At 38.0% G+C, this 16,201-nt stretch overlaps 1 protein-coding gene across 2 annotated transcripts in view; it reads left to right on the top strand.

The window, feature by feature from the left end:
- The window catches only part of Tspan12 (tetraspanin 12), a 52,063-nt gene that overhangs the window by 27,884 nt on the left and 7,978 nt on the right, over nt 1–16,201 (top strand). For both annotated transcript variants that reach the window (XM_090333206.1, XM_090333207.1), the window contains 2 exons: nt 3,443–3,550; nt 7,807–7,950. In XM_090333206.1, the coding sequence (XP_090189332.1) occupies nt 3,443–3,550; nt 7,807–7,950 (252 nt within the window). The remainder of the gene's footprint in view (nt 1–3,442; nt 3,551–7,806; nt 7,951–16,201) is intronic.

Below are 16,201 nucleotides of genomic sequence, written 5' to 3'. Positions count from 1 at the left end.
ACAATATCTAGCATGACCATTTAAATACAATACTTTAAGGATTGTAATTGTTAATTTGTTAATTAACAATGTGAATTTTAACATTCGTGTTCCATAACCATCTTGAGTAGCCTTCTACTTTGAAAAAAGTATTATTCTCTTTTCTGCATTGAATACACACTTGCAAATCATAAAGTATAGATAGTGTTTTATTTGGCATACTATCGTAAGTGTCTTTAATTCCATAGAGAACATTTAAAATGAACTCTTCATTAAGCATTGGAAAGATTTGCAACTGTAGCATGATTTGTTTGGGAGAGTCTGACAAAATGACCAGTGAAGATGCTTGTGATTAGGAGACTAACATCACCTGTATGTGATTCAAAGAACCGTATTCCATTTTTACAAATGCGTTAGAAAGGGTTGCTGTGTGTTTGCTGCACTCCATATGCCCTCACAGTTTGAGACTTGTGAGAACAACTCTACATGCAGCAACTTTTCTCTTTTCTTTCAGTCAAAAATCTATGGTAGCAACTTTGATAGCTACGGTACAATGGAAGAGAGGAGTTTCAGTCTTAGGATCTTACCTCACACTTGTTCACATTAGATGTTATTTACTTAGTTTCTCACATCAGTGGTTCAAACCAGAGCATTGATTCTCAAATGTGGAGTGCCTTTTCACGTCTGGGACTGATGATAAAGGGAACCAGAGACCTGGTAGAGTAATTCTGTTTCAACAAAATGGTGCATTATAACAGTCTTTGGGCCATCTGTGGTAGAACTCCTGCAAGTAATTTTTAAAGTATACTTAAAAAACAAGTATCTATTACTTTTGCAGAAAGGTTTCAATGTGATATTTCCATACAAGCATATAATGTATGCTTACCATATTCATTCCCTCTATCAGTCTTCAAATTATATGCATGTATGAAAACAGAATAATGAAACTCATTAAAATTGTATTCTTAACAATGTGTGTTCCTGGATTCCTGCCCAGATTTGCTGAATCAGAATGGAAGAGTGGGAGAGGGTAAAGACTGGTGGGTGTCTGTGTTTATGATAAATGTCCCAGTGAGTTTTTTGTTGTTGTTTTGTTTTGTTTGCTTTTCTGTGGCACCAGGGTTGAGAGTTCTCACTTCCTGGTCAAACATTCTACTCCCTGACCCATGCCCCTGGGCCTTTCAGTTATTCCTAGTGCTTTTTGTGGGGGGCGAGTAGGGGGGGTAGGGTATCACATCTTTTCCCAGAGTAGACCTCAGATTATAACCCTCCTACCTGTGCCTGACACTTAGTGGGAATGACCAGTGTGAACCACCACACCAAGTTTGTTGGCTGAGGTGAGGGTATTGCTAATGATTTCCCCGGGTTGTCTTTGAAATGCTTATCTCCACATCCCTGTTTCCTGAGCTAAGATTATAAGCATGAATCACTGAACCTGGTCCTCCCCAGTGAGTTTTAAACCATTTGAAAGTTCAGGACCTCTTAAGAAGAGAAAGAAGGTGATTAGTTTATTTGCTTCAGAGACAAGAGAGATATTAGCTTTTTTGTAATACAAACTGACATCATTTCTGACATAAAGATTCTATGGGAAATCTGTTGTGTGATGAGACTGTTTTGACAAATATGTGGCTACTACAGACTGATAGATACACTGCAGTTTACACATTCCAGATGCTTTGCCTATGTCATTCAGAGTAGCTCTGTGAAGACATTCCTGCTGCCAATGTATGAGGAAGATGAAAGAATTTGAGAAGAGTTGAAGTCATTACGATTTCTAATTAGCTTCATATAAATTTCTTCAAAGCAAAATTTCCTGTTAACACAAGAATTCTTTTGCTGTCTCTGAGATTCACATTTTCATTCCACCTCTAGAAACTTTGTATATTTAGGCAAGTAAAAAAGTAGCTGTGGATTTGATTTTTGTGTTTTAGTAGTAAAGAGATTGTCTCTGCTTAGTTTCTCTGATTTCAAAGAATAAATTTACACTCATGAAATATAAGCAACAAACTAGTAGATCCAATTCTTGATCTTGGTACATCAGCTTTTTTTTGTTCTGTTTAGTAACTAAGAAATCCCTCCTCCCCCCCCCTCACCAATGAGTTTATTTCTTGCAGATTTAAAAAATGGATTGATACATCCTGTGGATAGATGGCAAGTCTCCTTGCTGGTGGCTGGTTTAAAATGAATAAATTCACAACATTTGAAAGGAAATGTGGTTTGAATATAATTCTAAGAAACCAGGAACTGGAAGGAAGTTATAGTTGTTTAGATACTTTATTTCAGTAAGGCACAGTCATCAGTGGCTTCTGAGTCCAGAGGTACTCGGTAGGCCTACTGTCATTTCACTTGAGCCAAGGTCACTGTTTTGCTTGTGCAAATCTTTCCTATTACATCACCAGGATAAAGCAAGGGCTGTTTAAAAGTAAGAAGTGGAAAGCAGTCTTTTTGTTTTTTTTAAGTTGCTTTAATTTTTATTGCTTCAGCACTAATAACAGTGAGAATGAAAAGTGCCATTAAAGTTTATTATCTGCCAAACTTTGCACACACACCAGTTTTGACATAGAATGGGCTTTGTGCTTTTTGGCTATTCCATGCAAGGATCCAATCACTGTGTTGCTTTATGGGCCAGAGCCCAGTAGTTGGGTCAGAATCTCAATGGTCTCTTGTGTTTTCTTGCCACATTTGGTCTCAGATTGATTGCGGTCAGAGTAAAGAAACAACCTATATTTATCTTGGAAAGTCAGATTTTAAATGTTTTTCTAGTACCTAAATCACGAGACTTGACATCAGTCTGTTTCCTTGTGATTTTGGTTGCAATGTTCACCTCTTGCCTGTTGTGTCTTCTCTAGATAAAAACCTATCAATAATATGAATTGTTTCAGATGATACATTGCCTGAGAATGTATTTTGTTTTAAGTTATGTCCCAAAGGATGTGAGACAATAATAGTTTAGAATGAGTAACTTGAGCTTACCATATTTAGTTCCCTAAACTGTGTTGAAGCCATATAAAACACAGAGTATTCCCAATTAAATCATTATTTGCGGGACAAAATTCTTTACCCAAGTGTTTGGGTATTTCCTTTGTGTTATTTATTTTCAAGTGTAGTCATAGTACTACTTGTTGTAGTACTGGTCTTGTCATTGTTTTCATCATCATCATCATCATCATCATCATCATCATCTTATCAAAGGAAAAAATTAAAGAATTTTCATGTGCATCAACTTTTCATAATAAGATTTCAAAATTATCCAATCTTTTACTTACTTCTCCCTTCTTTTTTTCTGGGTTTTGATCTTATGTCATTTGGATGCCAACCAATTATAAATTTACAGCAGTATCTGCCAATTATAGTGCATCACTAACCACTATTTGTGATCAGCAGTGCATTTTAAATATGGAGCATATTTAAAATGTGTCTGAGTGCACATTTACATATTGATATGTTACTTTTTTATTTCTAGGTTCCAGTACAGTGGTCAGATATGGTTACTCTGAAAGCCAGAATGACGAATTACGGTTTACCTAGATATCGCTGGCTTACTCATGCTTGGAATTTTTTTCAGAGAGAGGTAAGTGCTATCTGTGTGTCTCAGGTGGAGATTTTCAACTGTACTTTGAGTAATTCCTCATGTGTTGCAAACAATAGCCTATGATTTCATTAGCACTGTCACAAACTTTTTAGGTGAGGAATCCTTAAATCACTACAGGGCTTGCCTTTCTCCCCCTGTCTTCCTACCGCTTCCTCTTCATTTCACCTAGCTACACACATTTATTTAGAAGTCCTTTTACTAATGTAATATAGTTTGTTTTGCATAAGCATTATTTGATAAATATTCATGCTTTAGAATTTTTCTTATAATTCTGAAGGATATTTATAGGTTAAGCATTATTATTTTTTGTGTGGGGGGGCAGGATGTTATGGGGCTTGAACTCGGCCTGGCCACAGTCCCTGAGCTCTTCAGCTCAAGGCTTCCCTACCCTTGAGCTAAGCCCTACTTTCCATTTTCTAGAGGTTAATTGAAGATAAGAGTCTCAGGTCTTTTTATTCCTGGGCTGGCTTTAAATCCTCAGATCTCAGCCTCCTGAGTAGCTAGGATTACAGGTGTGAGCCACTGCCCTGGGCTAAGGATTAATTTTTGAAAGACTGTTCTCATTTTGGAATTTGGAGTCAATATGTATGTCACTAAGGCCACAAACACTAATTTTCCTTCCTTCCTTCCTTCCTCCCTCCCTCCCATCCTCTCTCCCTCCTTCCTTCCTTTCTTCCTTCCTTCCTTCCTTCCTTCCTTCCTTCCTTCCTTCCTTTCTTTCTTTCTTTCTTTCTTTCATTCTTTTCTTTCTTTCTCTCTCTCTCTTTCCTTCTCTCTTTCTTATTCTCTTTTCTTTCCTTCTTTCCTCTCTCTTTCTCCCTTCCTTCTTTCTTCCTTCCACCCACCTCTCCCCTTCCCTTTCTCTCCCCCCTCCCCCTTCCCCTTCTTTCTTCCTTCCACCCACCTCTCCCCTTCCCTTTCTCTTCCCCCTCCCCCTCCTCCTTCCCCTTCTTTCTTCCTTCCCCTTCTTTTTTTCTCTTTTTGATACTAGTACTAAGGCTTAAACTCAGGCTCTCATTTCCCTTCAGAGTCAAGGCTGACTCTCTACTATACAAACCACACCTACGAGCTTGCAACTCTTTTCTAGTTAATTAAAGATAACTAATTTGTCTTTTGGGCTGGCCTCAAATAATCTTGATCCTCAGCCTCTTGAGTAGACAGATTACCAGTACGAGCCATCAGTCTCATAACCTTTCTAGTCAGTAAGATCTGAGTTTAAATCCATGCTTGACTGCTTACTGGTCTGAGAGCTTCTATAATTTTACTTAACTCCCTTAAATCTCATTTTCCTCATATATAAAATTAGGACACTCACCGTACTTTCTTAGATTGTTGATTAAATGAATAAATTCATAAAGTTGATCTCATTCAGCCTGTGGTTATTAACAACAAACATACAGCTTTTTCATCCCTAACTGTTCTGTTGTACTACATTCAACAATATCAAATGAAGAACCGTTTTTAGTTGTTTAAAATCTGGTGATTTGAAGTTAACCATCAATTTTGTTTCAAACCAAGCTCTTCTCTCAAGTGATTTCCTTGTGCCTTGAGTCACATCCTCAGATGATCAAGTATCTCAGTTTCCTTTGATTTGTCTTGGCACTGGTCCATGAAGCCTTTCTGAATGAGAATCTTTCCTAACAGCCAGCTCTCTGCTCAGCTATTTGTGCTGGGTGGATCTGGGCAGAGGTTTGTGTCCAGGATTATCGCCAAATCTCACTCTTCATGCTATAATTGTTGAAATGGTGAGATGATCATTGTAACACAGATTTCCTGTTTACTTCAATGCGTCCTGACTTCATTTGTTTACAGTACAATTATACTAAAAACAATCCAAAGGGAAAGCAGAAAAACTTAGGGAATTTATAGTAAAATGTGTTCAGCTCTGTGCTGAGTAGGAGCTATTCAGAGCTATTCACAGGGGAAGATCATGTGATTACTGAGTTAAAATTCAACATGAGGTTCATGGCTTTTTTGTTTGTTTGTTTGTTTTTCCTGATGAGGCTTTCATTGGATGAACAATGGATAAGCACTGAAAGTGATAACATGCTACTTTTAGACTTGTCATTTGGCACATTCTTTGCATCTGCAAAGACAGTTTTACATAAAGTGATTGATAAAGACGTTGAACACCCTAGAAGAGTTTTTCAACACTTTTTATGTTAGTCTGCTAGAATTGCCATAGCAAAGTACAAATTTTTCTTATTCATGTTTAAATATCCTCTTTTTATAAGGAAGTCACTCATATTAGATTGAGGCTCATCCTAATACCTTTTCTATTTAATTACTTCTATAAAGACTATCTCCAAATACAATTACGATCTGAGACACTGAGGACCACAGTTTCAACACAGGAATTTGCATATGGCGGGTGCAGGAGGGAGAGGACACAATTTAGCCTCTAACATCATTTTCCAAATAACATCATAGAGCAAAAGTCACCTTGTCAAGTTTTGCTCTGCCCAGTCCCTCATTCATTGCTTTTTCTGTGCATATACTTTGACCTAATGGATTCTTGCTTAATACCTACTGACATTTGTCCAATATCTTTTTTGGTTGGAATATAGGCTTTGGGATCAATATGGTTTGCTACAGACTGGCCTATGTCCTTCAAAAATTGATTCACCCATCGAGGGCCTCATTTTTTTCTTTCATATAGCAAATGATGATTGCATGGCATTTTCTAGAGCTTGACACTGTGTTAATATGAGTAGAGCTATCTTACAATGCAATATTAAAGGAGATAGAAAAATGGTAAGAATTCATAGAAGATAGTTGGTATAATATGAAGGTGAGCCTGAAGAGGTTTCAGGAAAAGTTTTAATACAACAATCACCACCTTTTGTTGAAGAAGGAAGATAACTACATAAAAGAAAAAATATTTCAGAGATGTGTTAAAGTACAAAAAGAATTGGCACTGAGCATGATATGTTTAAGTTATTTGGGAAATCTATTTCTGTGGTACAACTCATTTCCTGACAAAGGCAGATAAATGGGCTGTTTCACTGTAGAAGAAGTCAAAGTGTTCCAAACGCTGGCCTTCTGTCATCAAGACAGAAAGGATACCGGTCATTAAGATTTAAAAAGAGTGACATGGAAGTGAAGTCATTTATGAGTTTTAGGAAGAGAAGTAATTTAACCACACATGTGGTTTTAAGGGTATTGAGTGATGAATCATGTATATCATGCATAATATGTGGTATCAAATAACATTTGACTTAAAGTATAATGTTTATATTCTACTTGTGACTCTTGGGACTTAGTTTGTGATGTTGGTAGTACATCTGTGGCTTTTAGAAAAAGTTCATAAAAGAGAAATGCTAGAATATGTTTATAGCCTTCAATTGTAGTATCATTTATAGCTTTCAGTAATTATGATTGATAATACTCTTGAGATGTTATTTTTTCTTTTAAAAATAGATATTTGGACAGGTTAAAAAAGAAAATATATTTTAGTATTTCTCTCATGTTTCCCTTGAGATTTAAAGTATATTCTTTAAAGTAGACTTCCTTTAAAGTAGATTTTATTTGATCTCTAAAATGGTAGTGTGTGGTGTGATTCCATGTTATTCTTGTACAGATTGATCTCTTGGGATACATAATTTGCACAGCAAGTCACACTTGGCAAAGCTCTTCTTGGTGACTACCCACAATTCTCTCTTTTGATTATATGGGCGGTACCTCTTCTATATACAAGGGCATAAGTTTGTTTATAAGAGTTTGTTGTTCTCAATTTAAACTGCTCGTGTTTTTATGCAGTGTTTCTAAATTTTAATCAGAGCAGGTTTTTGTTAATCTGTTATGATGTTGGACAAAAGAGAATGTACAGTTGTCTTAAATACAGTTTAAGATGGAATAGATCTTTTCTTTCTTTTTTCATTTTTGCCAGTCCTGGGCCTTTAACTCTAGGCCTGGGTGCTCAAGGCTGGTTCTCTATAGTATATTTGTTAAATATGGCACTATATGATTATCAGTAGAGGACCTTGTAATTAGAAAGACTCAGTCATGCCTGATTGGTTTGTAATGTGTTAGGAATTACTACTCAGAATTGTTAAATTATGGAGTGGCTATCCATGGTATTCTTTTATGACATTTCTATCAGCAATACATAAGGTCCACATATCATGAAATGATGATAGAAAAGATTTAGCTCTTAGTACATGAAATTTAAGAAATCCACCTCCTGTGAATAATATTTTTTTAATTCTTGAGTGTTTCCAATAATTCTTTTGCAGTTTAAGTGCTGTGGAGTGGTGTATTTCACTGACTGGCTAGAAATGACAGAGATGGACTGGCCTCCAGATTCCTGCTGTCTCAGGGAATTCCCAGGATGCTCCAAACAGGCCCACCAGGAAGATCTCAGTGACCTTTATCAAGAGGTAAGTCCATATGTCACTAACCAATCATGGGCTAAACTTTTCTTAAAATAACTTGGAAGAATCAGCACCATGTCAGGGAATTTTTCTTTTACTGTGCAGATCTGAAAGGCTTTCAAGCTTCTCTCTTATAGGTGGAGAAAAAAGAGCAAGCTAAAAACCTGAACACAAATGACATTTCCACAACAGAAAGTGGGGAAGACAAAATTTTATAATTAGCAAAATTCTCTTGTCTCCTAGAAATGTCTTGAAAACAATAACAGTAGATATTGTGGCAAACTGGGTATTTGAAAAGTCATAGGTATGGTATGAAATTGGTGCTGTGGCTCAAGGGATAGGGTGGTAGCCTTGAGCCCAGGGACAACGCCCAGGCCCAGAGTTCAAGTCCCACAACAGACCAAAAAAAAATAGAAAATTCACAGGTATGATTGGAGTTTCTGGGCAGAATACACATCTTAGGGCCCTCACAGTTGTAGAAGACAGATTCCCTTGAGAAAATATTACATGCTGCTCCACTGCTCCCCCTGCTGGCTGATGATTGGTTATGTCCGTTTCAGCTTCTAAAAATCTTTACTCAGCCATCCTTGCCAGAAAATTTACATGCTGTGTGCTCAGAGAGAATTTATCCGAATGGTCATTTACTTCTTAGCAGGTTTATTTATCCCTTCATCTTTAGAGGGAATTTTCAACAGCATTATCAATGGAATTTTGTTTTCAAATTAAAAATTAGAACTGCACTATCCTGTATAATAGCTAATGGCTCCTTGAGATTATATTGATTATAATTAATTAAATTAACATTTCAGTTCCTTAGTCTTACCAGTTGCATTTTCAGTACTGGACAGTCACTTGTAACTAGTGGGTTATGTTTTGTACATGCAGACATGGGACATGGAACATCTTCATCATTGTATCAAGTTTTATTGTACAGTCTAGGTCTGGACTCAGTTGTAATGAGAGAAGCAATCTGGATTGCAGGACTGAGATTCTTGCCTCAGGTACATTGTCATTTAAGTTACCTTCACATCACAAAATGTGAATATGCATTGCATATTACATACATATGGAGAGTGGCTATAATAATGAAACATAATGGAATCTTTCAGACAGTTTCTTGTATCTCAAGATCATTAAATTAGGAGAATACTTTTCCCCATGAAATATTGCTCAGAACAATTTTTATACAGCCTCCCAAAGTCACTTCTAAAGGTACACAGTTTATACTGCAAATTGATGGATCTCAAAACTATAATTCATTATTTAAAAGAAGAGTTTATTTCCCCTGTAGGCAAGTTCTATTTTACTCACATTTTAGTTATGAGTAACATTTGGCTGTTAAAAATGATCTCAGGGCCAGGAATTTGGCCTAGTGGTAAGAGTGCTTGCCTCCCATGTAGGAAGACTTGGATTCGATTCCTTGGTACCACATACATAGAAAAAAGCTGGAAGTGGTGCTGTGGCTCAAGTGGCAGGGATCTAGTGTCGAGAAAGCCCAAAGACAGTGCTTAGGCCCAGGGTTCAGTCTCCATGACTGGCAAAAAATAAAAAATAAAAAAATAATAAAAAGGGGCCGGGAGTTTGGCCTAGTGGTAGAGAGCTTGCCTTAGCATGCATGAATACCCTGGTTCGATTCCTCAGTACCACATATATAGAAAAAAGCAGGAAGTGGTGCTGAAACTCAAGTGGTGGAGTGCTAGCCTTGAGAAAGTCCAAGGACAGTGCCCAAGTCCTGAGCCCAAGCCCAGGACTGGAAAAAAAAATTAATAATAATAAAAATTATCTCAGAGAACAAGAATATGCCACACTTAAGGATATTAAAATTTCTTTTTAAGGCTTTAGAAATTGTGTTGTTAGCTTGTGAGGGCCATTATAACAAAGCACTTGAAGCTAAGTAGCTCTGACATCAGATATTAATCATTAATCATTAATCATCAGATATTTTATAGCAACTGTAGAGGGAGGAAGCTCAAGGTTTATATGTATGTAGGGTCTAAGAGGAGAAACAAATAAATTACAAAGAGTTAGAAGTATTTGTGATGTCTCATCTGAAGTTGAAAACCCTAAAGGGAGATATTTTAGATGTCTTCAGCTATCTCCAAGTTCATAATTCAGAAGAGGAACTAGACTTACACGTTGTTGATCTGAGGGCCAGAAATTACAGGAAAGGAATTTTGAATCAATAGAAGGAAGACCTTGCTCATCAAAATCAGACCAATTGTGAGTCAGGTTATCATGTGAAACAGTGAGTGCCTCCTCACTGAAAATATTAACGTCAAGGTCACATAACCATGTCATCAGGGATAGAATTGATGTTTAAATTAAGAATGAACCTGTGCTGATGAACTTTCAGGACCCTGTTATCTTTCATATTCTGTAAACACAGAGGTGAGAACTGGCTTTCTTCCTACTGTCTTTCTTCAGGAGTCTAAAATCAAGGAAATAAATCATTCTCAACCATCTGGTGGTCTGCCTGGTCCCTGACCCAATAATATTTTATGACACATTTTGAAGTCATGAAAAATGATAGAGCAGCAATGCAGCAGGTATTGCACATTTTAGAAACATTCCCATCAGGGATATTGTGAGGCTTGACATGCATCTCCTTGAGTATCTGTAATAAGCTTTACATTTGTATAAAAAGTACAGGCTTCAGAATCATGGGAGGAAACTGCTCCTTGACCCTCAGTTTCGGTTCTCCACATTCATTCACAAAAATATTTTGTAATTGTCTCTGGAGTTCTAGTTACTACTTTTTTTTTTTTTTTTTTTTTTGCCAGTCCTGGGCTTGAGCTCAGGGCCTGAGCACTGTCCTTGGATTTTTCTCAAGGCTAGAGCTCTACCACCTGAGCCTCAGCACCACTTCCGGCGTTTTCTAAGTATGTGGTACCAAGGAATTGAACCCGGGTCTTCGTGCATGCTAGGCAACCACTCTACCACTAGGCCAAACTCCCGGTCCTCTAGTTACTACTTTTAATACTGGGAGTATAGTGGAAAATGTTACGGGCCAGAAGTCTCTCTTCTCCTAGATCTTAAATTCTCATTCGTCATACAGACAATTAATAAGGAAAGCAAAAGAAGTAATAGGAGACAATTGTAGGTGACAGGAAGTGCTGTAAAGTCTCTGAACAGAGTTATAGGTGGGGCTGTCTTGTTGAGGGAGCTAGTTGAGATTAATGAGATCATGCCATCGTAGAAGGTACTATTTGAATGGAGACAAATTGATGGGAAAGAGCCAGTCAGGAAAAAGTCTGTGGAAAAGTATTTTTTGGCCTAGAGAACTATAAGTATGAAGTTTCAAATGGGTTGGGCCTAAAACTACTCAATGTGTGCCCATCCCATTCTTGGGCATTATCCATGCATCCGCGTACTCTAAATGCTAAGTGTCAGACTTCATGCTGTCTAAGTGTCAGATTTCAGGCTCAGAATGGAAGGTTTATCTCCTTTTTGCTAAAGTTTTCTGCCATACTTATTACTGAAGTGTGTCTAAATTTGATCTCAAGAGAGGAAGAAAAGAAAGCGAAGAAAGTAAGTAGAAAACAAGTCTTTATGTAGAAGGGACTCCTAGCCTTTTGCCTACGGATTTAGTCCATCTTCTTGGATGGACTTTGATTTAAACATTGTTGTTATTGTTAGAATTATTTTCTGTGTGTTGTAGACATTTTCACATTGAGGAGGAGAAATAGCTTTCATCAGTGTAGCTCCAGACTCAGGTTTGGAGAAGAGCAGTGTTTTTTTTTTGTTGTTTTGTTTTAATCTTCGATAGCGAGCAAAGTATGAAGAGTCCCTCAAAGGGATTGAAACCTCACATAGTTTCTCTCTGTGCCACCTGAGAAATATAAATGGAAGTTAACAGACCCACAACAACCCTATTTCAAATGGATTCACTCAGAATATAAAGCTAAAAGGGACACAAAGTCAAGCAAAATGTCTCTTTAAAAACTCATTGTTTTGCTTTGGCTTTACAAGAAAGACTATCACAGAAATATTTTGACCACTTCAGAAAAGTTATATTTGCAAAGGTTTATGTAAGGCTAGAGACAAAAAGTGACATTCTCATCAGTATTAGGGGATTATTTGTGGATACCTTACCTTTAATCTTAAACTTCCTATAATTCCTATATTCTGTAGGCGTTTCAAACCCTCACATAATTATCTTTGTGATAAATAATGTTTCCCTAAGTGATACTGTACATTTTTATATGGTTATGTATATTTTCTTTCAATGTTGGGAAACATCTAAAATAGGCAGGAAGAAACATCTAAAAAAGGGCAGGAAGAATCAAAGTGAAGCCACATGTACTTTTTCTGTGTCTTCCCTTCTAGGACAATGAACCTGTGTGATAGTTATTTATAGATTTCTAGGGCTTACAGAACACAACCAAACATATAAGGATCTCTTGGAGGTGGGAGAATCTCACAGTGTTAGAGAAAAAACTAATTGATGATCTTAATTAGACAACAAGAAAATTTTGTTTATACAGTGTTCGACAATTAGAAAAGATATGTTCCTAGCCAGGCATGGTGGCTCACACCTATAATCCCAGCTACTCAGGAAGCTGAGATCTGAGGATCATGGTTCAAAACCAGCCCGGGGAACAAAGTCTATGAGACTCTTATCTGCAGTTAACCACCAGAAAACCGGAAGTGGTTCTGTGCCTCAAGGTGTAGGGCAGTAACCTTGAACTCAAGGACAGCATACGTGGTTTAAGAATATGGATGACTTAACTGAAGAATGAACAATTGTAGTAAATAAACTTAGCAGAATCCTTCCCAACATTTGACGTTCCAGAGATGATAGAGAGCTCAGGAGAGCCTGAGTAGTGTGTTCTTGAATCTTACTTAATGATTTTGTTTTCTCATTTGAGTATTATGTGATGAGTGAGCTGAGAACCCTAAGGCTGTATTTTCAACCCCAACCAAATGCAGAGGGTCCTATCTTAGTCTCTCACCTGTGTACACTGTTGTATTAAGTGAGCAGTATTTGTTTTATAATCATTATACATGCTGTTTTCTGTGATAGTATCGTCGTCCTCAGTGCTTTTTCTTCCTTTTTTTCCCCTCAACAGTTCTTTCTTTTGGTCAATTGGAAAGGTTAACCAATATCTTTTTATATTTGTTTCGACTAATAGGAACCATTTCATTTTCTTATTGTTACATACAATGTTCATCATTTCAGAGCCAGAAGTGGAGACATGGTGAAGAATTCTGAGTAAAAAGGATGCAACTGGAAGTGGGATGTGACTTTTTTTTAACTTCCCTTAGTTATAAAGGCACTTTATTTTCACTCAGTTATAGAATCAATTTATTTTCACTCAGTTCCTCTTGCTCTTTGGATGCTGCTGAAATTCTCCAAAAGACCAGAAAAATTGCCATCTGATACAGAAAAACAAAAATCAGAACAACAGCAACAACAACAAAAAACTCCAAAAACTAAGATCAAGAATTCAAAGAATTCTAAGTAAGGATTGAGAAATAATATCTCAAACCTCCATCCATGTGCCCCTGATATATGAACGTAAGATTGGCCAAATCTGAATATAAAATGTGTCCCCAAAAGAGCAGCAAAAATAATTTTATAGGAATTAGTCAGTCTTAAAGTAGGGCACAGAAAGGACTTGGCATTGACTGGAAAATCCTTAACTGTCACCTTCGTCCTCCTCCTCCTCCTCTTCTTCTTCCTCTTCTTCTTTTTCTTCTCAACTGTGATGGGCATGGCAGGACACAGTGGTGAGTGTTAGGGAAAAGGATGGATTGGAAAAGGTAAGAATGAAAGTAGATGAAGATATTGACCTCAGCAGACTAGATCAACTTTAATAGAACATTGAAGAGGGATACCATGGTAACCTGAGGAGATTCAGGAGACACAAGGCATAATGGGGTCCAAGTGATGGATGGACTTTAAGTAGTGTCCTGGGTCAGAGTAAGGTCACGGGTATCTGGAGATTTTTTTTTTTTTGCCAGTCCTGGGCTTGAGCTCAGGGCCTGAGCACTGTCCTTGGACTTTCTCAAGGCCAGAGCTCTACCACTTGAGCCTCAGCACCACTTCTGGCTTTTTTCTATGTATGTGGTACTGAGGAATCGAGCCTGAGTCTTCGTGCATGGTAGGCAAGCACTCTACCACTAGCCCAAACTCCCGGCCCCATATCTGGAGATTTTAAAGAGTTCCAGGACTGGGCCTTGAGAATTTGTGGTAATGGCCTGATATGGCCTGGTTCCAGGAACCTATTTTGCAGGTTTGTGGTTGAGCCAGGTATGGCCTGATTTAAGGGACTCTGGTGCCTGTCACCTAAGGGAATGAGCTTTCCCATTTAGATTGAGATTCTGGGCTAGACAATTTGGAGAAGGTGGTGGTGCGAGGATGGTCAGTGGGCCAAGCTGTGGGAGCAACATTGAGTTAGAAGCAAGCAGATCCCCATTACTGAGCAATGTCTCACTGGCCTTTTCGGTCTTGAAGGATAAGGTGTTTGCTAGGTGCAGAAAATATCTGGTCATGGGGTGCTGAAAAGGTATTGTTGCCAAGAAGCAGCAATCGGAGTTAGTACTGAAAGTAGTTGAAAACAATGGGAACACTGGGTTGGCTGAGGTCCTGCCCTAGAGTTGCACATGGCCTGGCTGAGATGAGAGGAGTCCTATAGATCTGCCAATACAAGGATTCTATCCTGAAGTTTCCGAGTTGCTGCCAGATGAAAAGGCAGATGTCTTTACAGATTTGCAGCATTATTATGAATGGAGGGTTGAGGACAGAGTAGTCATCAGATTCTGATTTATTAATAATACAACTCTGCTCTCAGATAAACATATCACACCTGCTGCCTAGATAGCGAACGATAGGCAGTTTTTCAGGATCAGTGGTTATTTAGATGGAATATCCCTAAGAAGTTTTATTCTCAGGGTTCTTTTATATAAAGTCAAAGATATACTCCCTCCTGCCTCTCTGTCGACTTCATTATCTCCTTCTACACTGCCAGCAGGATCAGGTTGACTTTGGCTTGGGGTATTGTCTGTTTTATCATTCAAAGCCCTGCAGGGCCAGTTTGGGCTTGGTAGGAGGTTGGGGGTAACCCTTTATCATCTGGCTTTGCTTGATCTAATCAGGCCGGGAACAGTTCTGCCAGTTTTGCTTCTGGTGTACAAATGCATTCTTTTCTTTCTTTCAGGCTCTTCACATAGTTCAATTGTGTTTCCTGTGCCCTATTCACTGTTCACTCAAACAACTTTGCCTCTTGTGCTTTATTAGCAGAGTGCAATTTTTACCCTCACAGTGCACCATTCTGAAAGCCTTTGTAATATTTTGACCCGAGAAAGTACTCACACAGTAATAATTTTAGGTTTGTGCTTTAAAACGATGATGTAGGAATATAGACAATGAAATGCATGGGTCAGCAGATTGAGGTGATGGATTGTGTCTTGGAACTTGGAAATTAGGTAGGAGCCTGTAGTGGGATATCCTGGTGATAAGAAGGGCTGAAACTTAGCTTGAAGAATTGATGGATAGGAGAGAGTAAATATGAAGGATATTTAAAAGTTAGAACCAATGGGATTGGGTGACCCCGTAGCTGAAAGCAGGGGGTGGTGGATGAGAACCTTATAAGCATATTTGGCTTTAATTTGGATGCTGAAATGTAAGCCATTTATTGATGGAAAAGTGTGGATTCTATTTCGCTACATTCTGGAAATGCTGAGATTAATGTTTTGGTCAAGTCATCTAGATGTGAAACCCAGTAGGTATCAGGAGCTTAGGAGAGAAGACTCAGCTAGAGACACAATGTTTTGTGTGTGCCAATAGAAAGGACAATGCAGTGGCTTAGATGAAGTGGGAATTTTTCAGTCATAGACCAGAAAGCTCATCCAGGGTGACAGTTATTTCTCCAGTGCACGTTTATCTGTGGGCCAACACAGTAAAATGACTTTGCATTTTAAAAACTCCTGTCCTCTACACTTTGCCCTTCTTTAACCCAGTGGTAAAGAGTACATCCATTGCTTGAAACCTTACACACATTACCTAAGTTCCCATTCCATTGGCAGAGACCACCATGACCTCACTTAGTTCAAGGGAGGCAAGAAAATACGGTATAATTAAGTATGGTGGGTATGAAGTAATGGAAGCATGGGAAGAGACAAAACCACATATATATTCTCAGATGGAACTGTGAAGAAGAGACTTTTTTGAGGTCCAGACAAATGGCAAACAAGGAAGTGAGTGTCTTAGGAATATGTTTTTTTTTTTTAATTTTTTTATTGAAGAAGTAAGTAC

This window comes from Megascapheus bottae, chromosome 5, assembly GCF_031878675.1.
Source record: "Megascapheus bottae isolate mThoBot1 chromosome 5, mThoBot2.hap1, whole genome shotgun sequence".
NCBI lineage: Eukaryota > Metazoa > Chordata > Mammalia > Rodentia > Geomyidae > Megascapheus > Megascapheus bottae.
Note: the sequence above shows the minus strand (reverse complement) of the source record. Positions and strands in the feature narration are given on the sequence as shown.